We start from the raw sequence: 19,593 nt of genomic DNA on the forward strand, positions 1-19,593 counted from the left end.
GGCTTAACCCACTGAGCCACCCAGGCGTCCCTCAAATATTTTCTTGATAAATAAAATACACTTTAAAATCTAGAAGCACTGTTTGAGTACCAACAATGTTGGTTCCTGGTACTTCCTCCCTCCTATGGCAGTCTGAAGGACACACCCTCTCCCAGCAGGCACGCTGCCCCGTAGGACAGTGTGCCTGGCACAAAGGCACCTCCCTTGCCCCAAATCACTACTTGAGAGTAACAGAGCACCTTCCCCTCTTGTTCAGTCTACCAAAATCACCACTGTTCTCTAGCAAGCTTTCGAGAGGTATTGAACATCAGTGAAATGGAGACAATGTCCCAAACACAGGTCAGCAGAATCACCATCTTATGCTTTTCCTGACATACCGAGCCAGATCTTTGCAATCTAGGTAAGACTGATACCTTGAAAACTGCAGTCCCGTAGAAAACAGATAAAACACCATCTCCATCTCTTGTTCCAGATAAAACACCATCTCCACTGAGCACAGAGCCATGAAGAGGATTATTTTAGAATTACCTTGTTGAATGCCAACACTCCTCAGCTGAAGGTGAGGGATTTCATTAGGGGAGAAAAGGCACGTGGTTATGGCAGCAAATGCAATTCTGCCCTTCCTGTTGCTTGCCTCTAATCTGCAATGGTTCAAACCAAGTTTCCGCTGCCAGAATCCAAAATCCAAAATCCCTGGCCCATGCATTTATCTCAAAGGGTGATAAAGCAACTGAGTGAAACTTACTTCTTAGGCAACAAGAAAGAATTCCTGCTATCTGGAGAGAATACAGTTACAAAGTTACAAAGAAATTCTGCCTACTGTTGATTTTCTGAACTGGCAGCTGAAGAAAGAATGGTCAGTTCTGAGCCAACTGTAGTTAAAATCAGGATCCTTGCTGAAGGCCAACAGGGATCTACTCTGTGGCACAGAGTGTGTCTGCATGGGATATACTGGGATAAAAATGACACCCAGTCTCCTTCATGTGGGAAATGGAGGACTTCTTCTCCCCGACCTGTTAGCCTCCATGATTCTCCATGTAGAGCAAGAAGGTTAAGGCAGGGAATGTTACAAGATGCATGAGGCCCATGGGTATCCACTGGGCACGCATGGTGGGGGATGGTTGGGGGGGAGATACAAAAATAAGTGAAAACACAGCAATAAATAGGAAGATTAAGGAAGGCTAAGAGGATGAATGGGAAATGAATAAATGAAGGGTGATAACATGAAACCACCTAACCACCATTTAAGAAGCTATGTTGAAAGACGGACCTGTCTTACATAGCTGGACAAATGTGGAGTCTAGGAGTGGGAGGCCAAGAGCTGTGGGTCCCCTACACCCACCCCTTGCCCAGCTGGAATTCAAGGCAGGGGATCCCTGGAGACTTTGCTGTGGGTCTTCCATATGCAAATACAGAATTCCTATAGCTTTCTGCCACACAGGTAGGACATCTTCAGAAGGACATCCAGGAATGGCTAGGAGGTAGGGCTATACTAACCATGTGTGATCTCAGCTAGAATCCCTCATTTTGGGCCTTCCCAGCTTTTAAATGGAGAAAGTTCTACCTCACAGAGCAATCAATGCAGAGGGTCAGTTAGGTCGTCAATCACAAAAATGTGTGGGAATACAAGTACGGGATGTTCTTTGTAGAGGGATGCACTAGTATTTCCCATTTCTGAATGATTGTGGAAATATGGAAATCATTTAAACAGCATTGTTTAAGCCAAAAGACCAAAGTACAGTTGGAAGCAGTTCCTCCCTTATACTGACAGTTTTAATTAACTCACTTTTTTTTGTGCAAGAAAACAAAAAGGCAATGTTTTTGATCAGGACACCTATGAAGTATCTGTAAAGATCTGTACAAACAGCCCAAGGAACAAAAAACAAAATATTTTTAGGTTGGGGGGGAAAAATACCTAAGTGACAACATAGAACCCACTGCTACCTAAGAGCTCTGGAATCATGCTTGTGGAGTAAACAGCAGAGGACGCGTTCATTTTTCCATTGTCCCAGAAAAGATGCCCAAGTTTTGAGTCAGAGCTACAGGACCACATTTTTTCCTTCTTGGTGAGCATTTTACTAATGCTCTAAGTAGTATATGCTACATCCATTATAAACGAGCACAATGAGAATTTCGAGAGCTAATTAATGACCAATCATAAAACTCGAATTTTTTATTTCTGTTCCAATCTGGAGAAGTCAAGTCCAACTGAAGTTAAACATGAGCGTGTCAGCCACATCACCCCTGGCGGCTTCCTCAGAACCATCACCCTCTGACTCTGGTGGCTGCTTAGATTCCATAATGCTTGCTCACTCTTGGCCTGGCCCCTCCATTGTAGCTTGGCCAAGGGATAGCCATGTTAGGTCTCTGCGGAGTTCTGGATGAAGTGCTTAATGCCAAGGCCAGAAGCCATGCAGAAACCCCAGGAGGGTTCATCCACAGTCTGGCTAGCCTCTGCTCTCCTAGCATGCTCTTGCCCACTCTCAGGGACGTGAGGTAGGCTATTTCTGCAGCATTCCCCTTCCAGTACATGCTAGAGGACCCTCCGGTCAGCACCTCACTTCTCTGAACATAGGGAAAGGCCTGGTTCCAGAAGAGTCAAGTGGGGCAGACAAGAGGTCACATGAGGGGTATCATTTGGTATGCAAGCAGGGGGTGTGGGAAAGGCCCAAGGCAATCGGCTCTCCAGTGTGACAGCTCTAGCCATCTTGGTGTTATTCGGAGCCAACAGCCACTTCTCAGAGCTGCTGCCTGCCTTGGGGTCCAAGACACAACTGCCCTCCCTTTTTTGATATCAAGATCTACAGTCTTCACTAGGTAAAGTCTTATTTCCTTCAGTGCTTCTAAGAAGCTGTGAATGCCAGTTCCTTCAGGACCCTGGCCACAGTTCATATACGGTCCTAACTGGTCAGATCATTTTATAGGAGGGTCCCTTGCTTGTAAATACATGGAGATTTTGAACAATGAGCCAGGGTAAGCCCTGGTCTTAGGTTAAGTCTTGGGATGGCTTCCCCTTCTTCAGTCATTAAAAACGTAGATGATGTGTGTTTTTAGGGGAAGAAGAAAACAAGAGAAAATGTGTAGTACTTCCAAGCTGCCTGGTCAAGGGGTTTTTTATCAAATCCAGAAAACCAATTTCAAGTGAGCCATGGCTGCCAGGCATAGGGGAGATGTCACAGTCGCTAAGGCTAGACTTCAAGCTCAGAAGTACCACTCACATACCAAACTTCTTAGAAACGTGAAAAATGCAGACCTTAAAAATAAGGGGACCAGTGGCACCTGGGTGGCTCAGTGGGTTAAAGCCTCTGCCTTTGGCTCACATCATGATCCCAGGGTCCTGGGATCCAGCCCCACGTTGGGTTCTCTGCTGGGCTGGGAGCCTGCTTCCCCTAATCTCTCTTTCTGCCTGCCTCTCTGCCTACTTGTGATCTCTGTCTGTCAAATAAATAAATAAAAATCTTTTAAAAAATAATAAGGGGACCAAATACATATATACATATATATATATATATAATCAGTGACTCACAGAAGCTATACTCAATCCCTGTTACATAGTTTAGGTTCTGTATCGGGGAACCTAGCAGTATGAGCAATGGTAGTGCTCGTAAATAGAAAAATCTCCCTAGATTTTTTGGTTTAGGGAGTTACAGGGTTTTCTGGCAGCGCTTATAAAAACAACTGTTCCCAGGACCCGTTCCACTTTTCTAGGCAAAGAATAGTCAAGCCAGTTTACTATCCTTGGCACAGAGTTGAAAGAAGTTTCTTCCAAATGCAGTATGAGTGGAGTGCAATCAGATCCTTAACCACTAGGAGTCCAACGAGAGACACCTATCCTGACCCTGACCTCTTTATATCTTCCACCTCTTGGTTTCAATTATATATCAGAGTTGCTATATATTATATATAAGTGTTGCTAGCAGAACTGTCAAATGATCTAAGTGACCACCTTTAGGGGAAAGCAAAGCCAAGTTCGTAAGTAGTGAACAGTTTGGTTGACTAAAGTACGTGTAATCACTTGTTCTTCTTTTATCTATTCAATGACTCAAATCTTCCTAAATACCTACTAGGTGCTGCTCTGTGCTGAATAAATGATTCAGTCCTTACCCTCAAAAAGCTCTACAGTCTGACCCTGAGATATGATAAATACAGTCAGAGAATAAGCCAGTAGCAGTGGCACAGGAGAGGAGGAATCAATTATACCCTCAGGGGAGAAGAGGCTTTATGGTGAACCAGCTTTGAAAGCTACAAGGGAATCTCCCCAGGAGAATGGAAGAACAGCCTCTCTGGAAAGTCTTCCCAATACAGAAAGTCATCCATAAAACCATGATAATCATTACCCTTCAGACACTCTGGCTTCCCAGACTAACACAGAAAACAAAAGATACCATGAAGACCATCACTGAGAAGCTCCCTAGTCAAGGAGCTGGTGTGATGTACATGAAGGTTCCGAACATCCTAAGGAAGATCTGGAATGAAAGGAATGCATTTGGTTTACCAAGGTCTTGATCCTAAATTATAGCCTTGGATAAGCTTTGTCCCTGCTAAATTCTCCTGACAAGGTGGCTGGATCCGTAAGGAACCTATAGTGCTGGGCTGCAGGAGAACCGGTATCTCTAAGTGTGCTGGTTATCTTGTGAAGGGAGGGTATGAAGACCAGGAAGAGAGTACAAACAGGAGGTTCTCTGAGTGGCTCACTTTCCTCATCTTGCCAATACCAACAGACACATTGGCTCCTTGGTATTAAAAGCATTTTCGGGGACAGAAGGGCAGCATCGGGTGCTGGGGTTGGGGGTGGAGAGGGTGCTGTGACTGGAGACATTAGAAGTAAATGCCCAGTGCCTCCTCCTGCTAAGGGGCCAGTAGTCAAATGAGTGTGAGAGAAAGATCCATAGGTGGAAAACATGGGATTAGGTAGAGGGCCAAAGTTAGGAACAGGTCCTTGGGACACAAAAGTCCCAAATTGGAATGAATTCTGAGGAAATGGATAGGAAAGGTTGTTTGGGAACAGGAGGCAGGAAGAACATTGTAGAAGGAATTTGAGAGAGGTCAAGAGGGACAAAGCCAGTGCACAGTGGGGTTGGGAGCAGTTACAAAAGAGCAGAGATGGTGAGTTTTCAGTCTACTCTTCCAAGATTCCAAGTGAAAGGCAGGCAAGTTATTATGCAGTGTGGAGGCAAGTAGAAGGTCAAAGACAGTCTTGATTTGTTTTTTTTTCCTAAGAATGAAGGAAAAGCATATTCTGCCAAGGATAGGGACGAGCAGGCGGGGCTGCGATTTAGAGGAACAAGAGGCAGCGGAACCAGACTGGGTCAGGAGGACAGGATCCTGAGATAGCCTTGGCCCATGAAACAGAAGTGGAAAATGTTGGCTGTGAACATAGTTACATTTTGTGGTGAAGGGGAGGGAAGAGGAGAGCTTCATCTATGGGTGGCATCACCTCCCACCACCCCTTTAGTGAAGTAGGTAGTGACGTCAGTTGAGTCAGTTGAGAAGGGAGCCTAAGGCTGGGGACAGATGGAAAGGTGTGAAAGGGCTGACATAGAGGACTGGAGAGGGAAGAATGCAGGGAGGAGTCCGGGATCCCCAAGCCTGGCTGCCAGCCTGCTACCAGCGGCTGCATTGTTCTGCCCTGTCCACAAGCTATTTAGCAAATGGCTCTGCTATGATGTCACCTTGTTAAACCCTGCTGGGAAAGAGGCCTGGGGGCCTCTCCAAGAGGCTGACAGACAGGAGTCACAGGTGCCAGAGGTCAGAGATGGTGGAATTCTAGCTCCTCAATTATACTGAGGGACAGGATGCTTGGGCATGTTGGGTACATTGGCTAAAGACAGGAGGTACCTGGAGGAAACTGGAAACTGCTAGAACCCTTGAGTAGGCATACCTGCTATCCTCCTCGTGGTCTTGGAAAACCTCTCCACCCAGAAGCATGATGGGGCAAAGGATGCCAGTGATGATCCTGATCATCACTGCCATAACAAATGCTTACAATGCATTTTCTAAGCACTTTACATATATCAAATTATTCATCCATATTTTACTATCAAGGAGACTTACTCCCGGGGGTTAAATCAATCATCCATGGTCACACGGAGCAGAGACATGAGCCTAAGGAGCTTAATCCAGGATCCATGCCGTCACCCAGTAGGAATGGCTTTCAGAGGCCACTGCCTGTGTCTCCCCCTTGCACAGCAGTCCAACCTGAGTGCGAGGCAAGTCAAGGTCTGGAGCTAGGATGCCTGCGCGCCTCTTTGTCCTCACAGCTCTGCTGGCCCAGGCTACTGGGTCAACCATTTGAGTACCAGAGGACACAAAATAAAAGTCTCACATTCGCAGCTTGAGTTTATTCCACACTCTACTACAGAACCCAAGTTCACTGTATAGGGGATCCACAGTAATTCCTTTTTCTTTGTGACTGTGTCCTGGAAGTTGGCTTAAACACTGAATGTGCCAGCAGCCAGCAAGAGTGTGAAGATGCTGATGGTGGTGGGATTTCTGTCCCTGGGAAAATAAGCCCAGCTCAGAGGGCAGTGGGTGGGTCCCACGGATCCTGCCTGGGGCTATTTTTAGAGACTCTTTCATGACCATCGTGGGTTGGATCCAGTGATCACAAAGCAGGGCAGGTGTGAGTCAGTAAGGAACCAGACAACTGAACGGCAAAGGCCTTCTGGATGCTTGCAGCAGATTACCCTGTCCCTGGATTCAGTTCTGGTCAGCCTTCACTCAGTAGCCACAACCAAGTTGGCCAGAGCCAGAGGCTGCTGGGGCCTCTGGCTACTCCCCGGGGGCCAGGTCACAGCTGCCTTTTTCAGATCTTCAGTTTGAGACCTTGACGGGGCATGCAGCAAGTGGGGGACAGCCAGAGGAAAGAATGGCATAGCACATGCCACTGGAGAGAACCCAATTGGTTCTCCCTTTGGTTCCCACCTCCCTCACAACGGTCAGTAGCAGTTCATAGGTACAGCGATTCTTTGCATAGGCATGTTCCTATGCAAAGCATTCTACAGATGTTAGCTAACTTGATTCACACAACACCTGTATGCAGCAGGTACTATACCCTCCTCATTTTAGAGATGAAGAAATCCAGGGCTGATCACGTAGCTAGTAAGTGTGACAAAGCCAAGATTCCAGTGCAGGCCTTACTTCAAACCACATGTTCTTAATTACAATAGTACACAGTATCCCATCCCCCAAAGGCCACAGAACAATGTTCCCTTTTTCTGAGCCAATGCTTTCCCTGCTACTCGGTGCCTCCTTGCCCACAGGCATCTCCCCCGTTGTCCCCAAATTCAAAGACTTGGCCTTGCTCTGAGACCCTGCCCTCCCAGGCTGGTCTTAAGTGCAAGGGCTTCTAGCCTGTACGCCAGATCACCCCTCATCCATCTCTTCTAGAGTCTCCCCTTCTGCATGGAAAAATGAAGGCGATAGTGTTTGCACCTTCAAAACCGGGCCTAGAGAAACCCGCTCTCCAAGCCACTTCGGCTGGAGGACGAGCGGGAGAAGGGAGGTATGAGCCCCGCAGACAGGAGGCACTGAAGACCCGCAGCCAAGGAGCCCATGGCAGGGATGGGGCCAGCAGAGGACTGCAGCCAAACGAGAGCCTTGATGGAGTCAGATGAAGTGGGTGTCAACAAGGAGAAGGAAGACATTGGACATAAGCTTAGGAATGCAGGGAGCTCACGCCGGAGCTCAGAGTCGGTATAAAGGATGGGCTTCAAACGGTAAGTTGAGGGCGCCTGGGTGGCGCAGTTGGTTAAGCAACTGTCTTCAGCTCAGGTGAAGCGACTGTCTTCAGCTCAGGTCATGATCCCGGAGTCCCGGGATTGAGTTCCGCATTGGGCTCCCAGCTCCGCCGGGAGTCTGCTTCTCCCTCTGACTTACCCTCTCATGCTCTTACTTGCTCTCTCCCAAGTAAATAAATAAAGTATTTTTTTTTAAAAGGTAAGTTGAGGCTGGGTTGCAAAAACTCTCAAAGGTCAAGCAGGCAGCTGATCTTGGGCTTTCATTCCCAGACTACAGGCAAGTCCTGCGGTCTTAGGACCAGGGTCACAGGATAAAGGGATTTTTTAAAGAGGATTTAAAAAAGAAGAATCTGGCAGTAGTGTTTTAGGTACAGATACTCTGATTATTCTTCCCGGGTCATACCCAACACTTTGTGCTTTGTTTCTAATGATCATTAACATTCTAAAAGTAGAAGAAAACTATCTTTTTTGCTAGGAGTCATCCCAGCGGTTTCTGAGGTCTACTTGCTTCAAGCGTCCCTCATCCAACTTGCATTGTGCACAGGAGCCAACGTGGCCAGCCTGGGTCTCAGGACAAGCTGCCCGCCTACATCGCAGCATGTGTGGAATCAGTTCCTCTACAGACAGAACTTGGGAAAGAGGTGTGGAGTTCAAGCCAGTGGGACGTGGCACCGATAGCCCCACATGCATCACAGCTGGAAGACCTCCTGATTTAAAAGCTTCATTTGGAGCTAGGAAAACAGACTCAGTGATGGGAAGTGCACTTCTCACCTATTTTCCCCCAGATTCTCCTGTGAAGGTTTTCGGATGCTTGAGACAATGGACACAAACCTTTGCCAAAATGTCTGGTCCCCTCAATGCGCTCTCTGCTGGCCACAATGCCCCCATGCCAAAGCTGGGCAGGGGCTGAGCACAGACAGGATTTCGGCTGGGTTCTAAACCAATAGTTTTCTACATATTTGGCAAAAGGGGGGAGGAAGGAGAACTGGACTGGGAGACAGAAAGCAGGGTCCAAGGCCAGGCTGCACCATGAGGAGTTCTAACAATAACAAGCATGAGGTCCTCAGCCTCTCCCGGGCTTTGTTAAATGGAGGGTTAAATGCAGTTGCCAGCGGCTCCCGGCGAGTCCCCAAAGCTCTAGTTTTGTTCAGCTGCCTTACTTTCATCACACGCTTGCCATATACCACATCACAGCGAGAGTAATTTTCTTAAAATACAAACTGGATCCCCCCATGTGTGCCAGGTCACTCCCAGTCCACAAGTTCCCTGTCACACAAAGCACGTCCCCCACAAGCTTTATCCTCCGCTGCCCTGAGTGACTGGGCATCGGCCAGCTCCCCTGTCACGGAGTTTACCCACTCCGGCTTTCTCTCAGTCTTGAAGCTTGCCCAACTCCCTCCTGCTTTAGGAACCTTTATACACTCTGGCCTCTTTGCCTGGAATGTTCTTCCCCCCACTTTCCACCTGACTCGCTCCTACTCTTCAGGTCTCGGTGAAGCATTCCTTGCTCGGAGGGCTCCCTGATTGCTCCTCCTCACTCGTTCCTCCTCCTCGATGGTGCCTAGTAACAGCTCCCTCTCCTCTCTGCACTTGATTTGTAACTTCAGCTTTATCTGCTGGGACGGTAACCTCAGCCTGCCACATCGGACAGCGGCTCCCCAAGAGCAGAGACGAATTCCACTTTGCTCGCCCAGTACCCCCGTCTCTATAAATATTTGCTCAACGCGTGCCGCAGAGCGTGCACACAAAAGCCAGCATCCCCTCGTCTGGGGGTGGCGATCGGGGGCCTTCAGAGCTGGACACATCCTGTCCCTCCCCGGTTACAATGTCCAATCTCTTATCTGTCAGCTGTTTTGCCCTTCCTGCTGCTGAGAAACACTCAGCCTCCGTGTGAAAATAAAATGGACAACCATCTTGACTGGTTTAAAGATGATTGCAAAGGAGGAAAGAGCCCAAGTTCGGCGAGTACGGATGCTACTCCAGCCCCAACATTCATTCATTCATTCGTTCGTGGCTCACACCACACGCTTGAGCTCATCCCCTAAAGAAAGGGCATAAACAACTTGCAACCCAAACCCCTGGCTTCAGAGCGGTCAGAAGAGCCTTCCTCCGGAAACACAGAAGCTGTCCTGGCTGATAGCAGCTAACACTCGGCCTCAGATAATATCAGAGCAGAGACTGAGGTCTGAATCTGAAAGGCAGCAGCTTACTCTCTGCGTCCTCAGACCCAAAGGCAGTGGGACACTTTTCTCTGGTCACAGCGTTTGGAGCCTCCAACTGTTTAAGCGCCCGAGTTAAACTAACGAACTTTCTTCACCCCTCCGTGCCTTTCTGCACAGAGGCTCATTCACCAGAATGTCAGTGGAGAAACAAAGACAGCTGACTGTTTTCTCCCCTAGTGCCTATAATTAGATTCTCATGGAGAACTTGGCCACCACAGGGCTTTGCTGGACAAATACTACCCCTGCCCTCCCACCCCCCAGCATCTCTCTAGCCCTTCCTTATCTCCCGGGAGACCCACTCACTCCAAAGGAGCCAGTCACTTACCCTCTTCAGCCACGCAAAATGCTTGTAAACATCAATGTCCCCATCCATGCTGGGCACCCATGTCAGCAGTTAGATTCCTTGGTGGAAAAAGCCCTTTTTTCTGGCTAGAGACCAAATTCTCTCCTCTTCCTTGCTTCTGCCCCCTCCCCCTCGGGACGTCAAGCTGTGTTCAAGTTTCCCCACTTCCCTGGCCCATGTCCTTCAGCCTTTCCCTAAACAGTTTCAGATACACAACGGCTCAGACCAGACCGTGCTGCTCCAGTGTCCTCCCCCTCCGCCCCCAGACACACGCAGGCACCAGCTCTGGGATTCAGAGCCTGAGCAGCAATCAAACCTCGAAAAAAGGTAGGGGAAAAAGACAGACTTGGACAGGAGTTGTAAACACACACACACACGCACACACACACACAGGAACATTTTTTTTTGGTGATAATACCAGAGCCTGCCAGAGGGAAACAGTCCTGAAGAAAATTCCTCGTCTGGCTTCCCCTTTCTGCAGTGGCTGGAACTCATTACCAAGAGACCCCGATTTCCTGTCTCTGCTCCACTCTGCATTTACCCACAGGCTCCCAGCTGCTCTCGGTTTATTTGGGACTGGGGAGAAGACTAAAAATAAGTGCTGCTCTTGGAGGAGCTGCTGGTTCCCACACACAGCCTGACCCCCACCCCGAAGCCCACGCCTACCCCTTTTCCAGGCGGGTGTCGGCTTGGGCCCTGAGGAAAGCCATTTTTTCCCAAAAAAGAACACATTCAGAACCAGCTCCGGTCTGGGTGGCTGGCCCGCTGTCTTTGGCGCTGGTGGCTCTGTCTGCCAGGGGCGAACTGCTACTCCCCAGGAGACATTTGGCACTGAGGGAGTTTGGCCTGGGGGTTCTGTTCGCCCCCCATACAGCCAGGCCTTCCTGGGGCATATTTAGCACCAGGATGGGTACAGCTCCCACTGAGCCCGAGGTGGGCCTTGCTGGCTATCTCCCACTCCAGCTTAGCTGCCTCAGAAGCCAGGGAAGGGGGAAGGAGAGGCCCCTTCCAGTGGGTGCCCATGAGATGTAGGGAGAGTCTGGGAGGAGCCCTAGAAAGGCAGGGGCTGGTAGAGATGGGGAATTGTGTCTGCTTTCCTGGGCTGGCCTTCCAGGGTGGTCTCCCCATCCCTGCCTGCCCCTCCTCCCCCACATGGCTGCCCTTCACCTCCACTCACCCCCCACTCCTCTGAGAGCTTCCCTAAACACAGCTTTTCTCCCTCGCCTGGCCCTTAACGTGCGGCCTTTGGCTAGAGTGATTATGAAAGTGATCCTTGATGCGGGTACGGCGGGAACTGTGGTTACACACAAGACCTCTGGGCTCTGCTGCCGTCAATGACTTGCAGATGTACATCTTGTGATGGTGGGGGCCTTCCTGGTGCCCTTAGGGGGTCCCCAGAGTGGGGGTGTTCCTGAAATGCTAGCCTGAAGAGAAGGCTCTACTGGGTGTCGCTATGCCCCTCAGCATGGCCTCGAAATCCAGCACGGCCCAGAATTGGGCCTGGCAGCCTAGTCACCAGCAGGCTGGCCCATCCACAGAGATGAGAGGCAGCAGCCGGGGAGCTCTGGCCAGCAGCTGGCATGAGGGGAGGAGTAAATTCCTGGAGGCACACCCAGATCAGAGGCTGGAAAGGAAAAGCAGGCTCTGCTGTCCGTGCGCTGAGCTCTAGGCCCTTCTCGCCTCTGGCCCAGTTCAGTCAAGGCCTGGGCCCCACCTGGTTGAAGTTCCCTGACCAGAACTAGGGTAGGATATGTTGGGGAAAACAGGTCTGTAAGGTTGCAGGGGTAGGTAAAGCTTCGTTTTTGTTTTTTTTCCTGTCTGAACGTCTGGGAAAGCCTAAGGAAGAATTCATCAACATGCATTTGCCCAGTGTCCAAGGCAAATGAAACCGACTTCTTGCCCTGAGCAAATAAAGAATCATCACATGGTATGTGGTAAAGGTGTTTCTGGGGCCCTAGGGAAGAAGAGGCCTCTAGAGTGGGTTTGGGGGCTGGTTGGGGAGACACAGGGCACAATTCCAGCCCCTGCTCCCTGTGGTCATAGCTCGGTGCTTTTTAGTAGGTTCTGGTGTGAGGAGGAGGGAAAGGACAAGGCAGCAGTGTGGTGGCCTCTCTCAACCTTGCCAGCTCCCACCTGCCTGTGGGGTTGGCTCCAGTGGCAGCCCCTTCCCAGCAGCCACACCCCCCTGCACTTCACTACCTGTCCTGTTGTACTGAACCACCATGGACCGCTGACAGGTCTGTGCACTGCACCAGACTGGAGAACATGTATGTGTTCAGTTCCAACTGAAACATTCTTTGAGTGAAAGAGTGAGGCTCACATGGTAAGACTTGCAAGGCAAGCCTAAAATTCAACTGGGAGAACATGGGTCCTAAAGGTGTGTTTCCCTAGGGTAATGATGCTCCACTGAGAGGAAAAGATGGAACTGATGTTCATCTCTCTCTTTTTTTTTTTTTAAAGATTTTATTTATTTTTTTGACAAAGAGAGATCATAAGTAGGCAGAAAGGTAGGCAGAGAGGGGGGGGGGGAAGCAGGCTCCCCACCAAGCAGAGAGCCCGATGCAGGGCTTGATCCCAGGACCCCTGGATCAAGACCTGAACCAAAGGCAGCAGCTTAACCCACTGAGCCACCCAGGCACCCCTGATGTTCATCTCTTAACTCACCTCACATGTGACCAATGTGAGGCCGGAGGGTGGAGAAAGGGAAAGAGGAGGGAGGAATCCAGACAAGCAGCAGCTAAATTCTTGACATATTTTTATGGTATCCTCAAGTAGCAATTTCTACCTCAGCCTTTTAAAAAAGGGGGTTGTAATTCAACTAAAAAATTCACAGAATAACACTCCAAAAGACCTAGGAGCAGAATACTATTTGGATGTATAAATCACTATTTCTCTGAAAACAACGTTTCCAGATTATCAAAATGATCCGTGACTCCCAAAGAATTACAAGCCTGGGTTTTATCTGGCCTATGCTGTATTAATCTGCAAGGTTTAACCTTCCCTTAAAGGAAAGTGGGGGATGGGCCTCCTATCTAGTACACTGCCTTGGACCCACTGCTAAGGTGCGTTCTCAGGAACCACAGGGGGTACACAAATAGGAGTTATTAGGGTGACCCCAAAAGCCCTTGGGGCCTTCCCAAAAGCAAAGCACTCCCCAGCAACCACACTCAGCTCAGCACCATCTGGAACATGAGGTAGCCAGCTGAGGGCAAAGGGCATGACACCGAGTGCCTGAGCATCTGGGGCCTAAAAACACAGTGAAGAGGGCAGAGTAGTCAGGTTTGGACTGGGAAACACAGGTAGCTTGTCCCCCTCCTCATCCCAGGGCTTAGCAGGGAGCCCCAGGAGAGTCACCTTTGTGGCTGGAGTTTCACATACGTGTGAGGACTGAGGACGGCTTCCTAAGTTTCTACACCCCACCAGGAGTCAGCAGCATCTAACTGGGTAGAACTCTGGACTGAGAGGGGGTCTCATGGGTCACGTGCCATTGTGACCGGACACCTGCACCCTGAGCTCTAGCTTAGCCCCGAGCCTTGGGCTCTGGGCCATGGTGACAGGTGTCAAGATAGCCCTGGAATACCAGATACAAGTTTGTATCCTTCAACAGGTGTGGTGCACGGTGGATCTGCCACTGGGGAGTGGGGAGAGCGGAGGACAGGGAGGGGCCCAGCCCAAGGACACTGATCCTTTGGGCTCCCGGTAAGCAGCATCCTGGCCAAAGGAGCCCAAGTCCCCATTGGGCACAAGCATGGGAACCCACCACCACAAGGAGCTGGGACAAGGATCAGCAGGAATCAGCAGACTTTTCCCATAAAGGGCCAGATGGCAAATGTTTTAGGCTTTGTAGCCCATATGGTCTCATTTACACTCAACTCTGCCATTTGGAAATGCAAAAGCAGCCACAGCTAACATATAAACCAAAGAGTGTGGCTATGTTAACACCTTATTTGTGGACACTGAAATTAGAATTTTAGACCATTTTCACATAAAATATGCTCATAATTCCTCAATCACTGAAAAACATAAAAATCATCCTTACCTCATTGGGCATAAGAAATAAACAGTGAGCCAAACACATGCCATAGGCTGCTGACCCCTGGCTAGGGCAATACTTCCCCATTTAAAACAAATCACCTGAGTTGAGAGTGTTCTTGTAAAAATGCAGATTCTGACCCTGAAGGTTGAGAATGGGACCTGAAACTGCATTGCTAACAAGCTCCCCGGTGATGCTTATATCTGAAGATCTTGTATTTGTATAGTCAAAGATTAGGAAACCATGTTTAGAAGTTTCTTAAAGTACAGGGTATTGAAGTTTGCCTGGAAGTTCGAATCCTTCGGAGCTCTCCTCCCTCCCTCCCTTTCTCCCTCCCTCCCAGAGGTGCCTGAAAGGGCAGAAGGGTCCTGGTGGATGCAGGGTGGGTGGGTGTCTACATGCTCAGACCCCATGTTATGCTAACCTGGCAACATCAGCCACCATGTCCCCTGGACCTGAAGCAGGAAATTTAGTGGGGAAGGGTTTATTTGCTCATTTACCAGTGTTTGCACATTCTTGGTCATTTATAAACATTGGTTCTTAGGGACTGAAATCATATCCTCAAGTCAGGTCTGAAAGGAGCCAGACCTCTAGAATTTAGGAGGGTACAGTTTAATGGCGGGGGTGGGTGGGGGTGGGAGAGGCGGCATGTGCAAACATCCAGGAAAGTGAAAACTGCAGAGTTTATAGTAGCTGCAGGGTCCCCATTCCGAGCTGCTATGCCAGGAAAAATGTATTAAAAAAAATCTAAGGTGCAGGTTTCCTCTAGGGCAGGGCCTGGCAGCTGATGGCCAGGAAATGCCTCCTGGAATGGAAGGAGTCATCCTAATAGAGCCCCAGCAAAAGTCACTGGAACGAAGGGGTTTGGAGAGGTCTTCTCTGCCTTGACAATGAAGACCAGGTCGCTGCTCCCAGCAGCAGCCCTCAGCCCTCCCATTTCCTCTCCCCCAGCACAAACAATAGTGACCTCTCAGGCCTGCCCTTTCTCCAGTGGGTTCCGAGGAAAATGGGAAAGAACTCTCCCAACTGAGCCAGGTACGCTGCCCAGCAGCTTCATTAAGCTCCCCTAAGAGGGGAGCTTAGGTCATCTTTCTAACTGAAACAAACAAAGCTATTTTTTCTTACATAAAGCCTGCACCTTCTTCCTTGGGCTTTAGACTTTCTAGCATTTATCCCTGACTGCCACCTAGCGGTTTCATCCAGTACTGCACAGGAACAAAGAACCGGACTAGCACCCCAGCCCTGCTCAGGTGAAGTCTCGAGGAGTCCCTGGGGAGCAAAGCACAAGTGGGGGGAAAAAAGAAGAAGAGGAAGAAAAGTGGAGGATGGTGCCCATACCTAGGACTTTCAGCTCTCACTCAAGGGAAAGGCAAGAAATTCACACTGAATTGGCTCACATAAGCTCTATTTTTTCTCCCCTTACAATGTAAGCACCAAATTTCCCCTTCTCTCAAAATCCATAGGAAGGGATATGTGTGTGGCTTAATCCATTAATCGTCTGCATCTGGTTCAAGTCATGATCCCAGGGTCTGGGATCGAGTCCCCCACTGGTTCCCTGCTCAGCAGGAGTCTTACTCTCCCTCTGACTGCCACTAACTTTTCAAAATGAGTACGTCCAACATGCATATACCCTGATCCATCTTTTGTTCAAGGCCCCAAGTGGGGAACAAAGATACAGAGAGAAATCACACATGGCAGAAGAGAAACAAGCTCACAGTTCATAACTCATAGAACCAGCTTTTTCTCCCTACCTTTTCTTGAAACTCCTCTGACTGTTCAATATGGTAAACAGATTTGCTTCTTTGGCCAGAATGAAAGATTGCAAACTGAATCTGGGAGGACTGGCAGGGGCCTCTGTTTGAGGAGCTGGGAGCTGAGGAACCAGCCATCTGTGACAAGGTACTGGAGCAATGAGGGGGTGGCCCTCCTGGGCCTGGGCCACTTTCTTTTGTGATGGACTAGTGAAGAAGGGAACCGCAGGCTCCTGAAGCTACAGCAGGTGGTCAGAGGTGAGTACACAGGCTACAGAGGATGTCGCTCCCCACCCCATTTCAGCGGTCCTGAGAGGTCAGCCTCCGCCAAGCTCAGACCACGGGGCAGCTGTGCCCAGAGAGGCTCCCTAACCTGTTTCTACTCTGGAAACCCAAAGGCCTTGGCTGGGGGAAGGCAATGGCTGGTGCTGACCACGAAGACAGGACCAGAATGCCCGGCCAGATCTTGTCAAAGCAGTGGTCACTTCCAGTAGGGAGATGGGGTCCCCGAGGAGGGAAGAGGCCCATCCAAAGTTACATGCAAGCAGCAGGCCACAGGTCTCTTAACTCATCCCTACCTCCCATTCTGCCTCAGCGTGCTTCGGTGCTGCCTAAGCACCCTATCCAGGACACCTGCACTCTTGTGGAGGAAAGTCAGGGCTCCTGCTCAGAGGCCAAGCCACTCCGGAAACCCGGCTTGCAGAGAGGGGCCTGGCATATGGTCCTGCTGTGGGTTTCCTGCCCACCTCTTCCCCTCACCCCAGAGCCTGGGTTACCCTGACTTGCCAGCCTTTCCTTGGACTTCATCTTGAGACCCTGAAGCCTTAGGTCTTTATGCAGGATTCCCCTGACCCACACCAAAGCCACTGAACAGCCATCTAGACCTAGCATTTTGTAGGAGGAGAGGAGGCATCTATACTGAAAGGTTACAGAAGCCCCTGAGTTGCTCCATCTGGAAACACTGCTGGCTCTGATGGCTCTTGCATATCACCCAGCAACCCAGATCTTACCAGCCTGCTGCTACCTGGCTGTACCCAGCCCTGCTGAGCCCACTGGAAGCTGGAACACTAGTCTGTCTCTGAGCTCTACTCCCAGCCTAGCCCTGGTTCTCCAACCAGCCTCCATCCAGCCAAGCAAGCAGGCGTGGAGGAACATGACACCCCTTCCGCGCTCTGGAAAAGCCCCACTCAAGGTCCAGCCGGATTCTGGGATGTGGCCAGAATGGACCAGCATCTCCCTGCTTGTGCTGTATGTCTGGGTCATGGATGAGCATCCCTAGCCTCTCTGGCCTTCAGGACCATCTGGTGGGACTGAGGGAGGGGCTCTTGACCAGAAATGGCTATGCTCTCCTTGAGGGCATTGTCTGCACTCCGCCACAGGCTGTGGAGGTGGCAGCAGGGACGTGAGCTCAGCTCAGTGCCCACCACAGCAGAGAGGCCTCGGCCCCGCAGCCAGGGCCTCAGCCTCACCCTGGGCCTCAGCCTCACTCTCTCTAGTACTGACCCTGAGCGGGGTCCGGTCTACCCAAAGTGCAGGATGACTCTTTCCTCTCCTGACCTCACACAGGAGAGCCTTATAGAAGCTTCTCTGCCGGTCAGGCCGCATGGCTCACCCTGGACCCCGGGACGCTTTCCCTACAGAAGAACCTTATCAGAAGCTCCCAACCACTCTATCAATTCCCTGTGACAAGCCAGACAGATACCACTTCCATGACAAGGGAATCTGGGCACTTGGTTCCTTTCCTCATTGAAGCCCAGAGGGGGTCCCCAGCCTAGAGAACCCCCCCACACACACCCTTCTGGAACTGGAGCTCACTTTTCCTCATCCTACTGCCTGCCAAAGAAGGGAAGACCCTATTTTAGGCCCCAAATTTCTGGAGATTTACTCACAACCCAGCACCACTGAATCCTGGGCAGTCTGCTGCACTGGGTCTTTAGGAGTCTGGCCTGTTGCTAACTATCCCCAGGCAGAGTCTTCGCTGGTGCCCCTTGTCATCTGTCCAGCCTGCCAGCCCCTGGCAGAAGGAAAGACAGCCCCACTGTAGGGAGACAAGCTGTCTGGGATGCACTAGGACCGGGAGCTCCTCCTCCACCTGAGACAAAGGCAGGGCCCAGACTCATCTGTTGTTTGTTCCTATGAAAACACCAACCATTCCCCCAGAGCCACCTCTGCCTCCACAGCACCCGTTCTCCTCATGTACCCTGGATGCTGACATCAGTGTCTGAGGGCCCATAGCACGAAGACAGCATCTTCTACCCCACGCACCCCAGGGCAGCTAATCCACAGCTGTGTGTAAATGCAGGGTCTTTAATTTCTACTTCTTTTGCACCTAACAGCTGTTTGTAGGCCTGGAGGACTTGACTTGAAAATCAGGAGGCAGCCAATTAGATCCTCTCCTTCAGGAATATAAGTCACACACACACACACACACACACACACACGGAATAAACACTGGAGAGAAAACATAAAAAGAATTTGTCAACAAGAAGACAAATCAAGTCTAAAGGCCATGTGGCAGTTGCTCTGGGCTGTGTTCCCAGGAGCCATTCATGCCCCCTCCCTCCTGTCATGACTCCTTTTGGACAAAGTGCCAATACCTGTTTCTCAGCCTCCCTTGCAGCTACAGTTTGCACAAGTGAACAAATCTGGACCTGAGGTACATACTAGAAGTCGGCTGCAGGGCTTCAGAGAAAAAGAGTTCCCTTTCTAATTGGAAAAAAAAACACAGGACAAGACATGCCCTACTTCTGGACATGCTGCCTAGGGCTGCAGTCACCATCTTGCAGTTGTTAAGCGATACCCCTGAGGAAATACCAACCCCCAAGGATGATATGGCAGAATGATGGGAAGAGCGATCCCATGATGACCTTGAGGTCATCCCAGAGCCACTGATCTGACCCTGGGACCGCCTACCTCCTCGGTATCTTGTTAGTGACAAATAAACCTTTTTACAGGCTATGCCTCTTCCCTGGAGAAAAAACACCAACTGACAGAAAGATCACGAGGCAGAGCTGGACCACACCAGGCCAACAGAGGACAAGCAGTAACTGGGTGGTGGGGGGTGGGGGTGGATATGGCAAAGCCAACTGACCAAAGAGGAGTAGAGCACAAACATTCAAGGGATGCACAGATATGAACCCTGCCCGCCTGATCCTTCCAGCTGCCTTATTAGTTTCTATTCTAAGACATGCATTTAAAAAAAAAATAATTTAAGTGAGTCTCTGAGGTAAAAAGCAGTGTGTCTCAAACTTTAATGACAATATGAATCACTGCGAGATGGTTCAGTGGGTAAAGGGACAGGGGGGTGGCAGCTCCCGTATTGTGCCCTTTTCTAAAGACACCAAGCAGCAAGCAAACTACCAGCGGCTGGCAAAGTTGCTGGTCCACAGACCACAATTTCAAGTCTTCTAGAAGGACCAATCTAAAACCAATTAAAAAGTACTGGTGGATCTGTTCACTACTTTGGATTCCATTTCCATATAGGTCTGACCTACTATGGAATGTG

General features: G+C 49.9%; 1 protein-coding gene across 7 annotated transcripts in view; it reads right to left on the reverse strand.

The window, feature by feature from the left end:
* The window catches only part of PPFIBP2 (PPFIA binding protein 2), a 145,787-nt gene that overhangs the window by 68,980 nt on the left and 57,214 nt on the right, over positions 1–19,593 (reverse strand). Inside the window, exon 1 of one of the 7 annotated variants that reach the window (XM_004780168.3) lies at positions 10,287–10,571. The exons of the other annotated variants lie outside the window; for them this stretch is intronic. Within the exon in view, the coding sequence (XP_004780225.1) occupies positions 10,287–10,334 (48 nt within the window). The 5' untranslated portion in view covers positions 10,335–10,571. Of the gene's footprint in view, positions 1–10,286; positions 10,572–19,593 lie in introns of those variants that run through there. 7 annotated transcript variants of the gene reach the window in all.

Source organism: Mustela putorius, unplaced genomic scaffold (genome assembly GCF_011764305.1).
Source record: "Mustela putorius furo isolate JIRA1106 unplaced genomic scaffold, ASM1176430v1.1 tig00003859_pilon_pilon_pilon, whole genome shotgun sequence".
In the NCBI taxonomy this organism is placed as follows: Eukaryota; Metazoa; Chordata; class Mammalia; order Carnivora; family Mustelidae; genus Mustela; species Mustela putorius.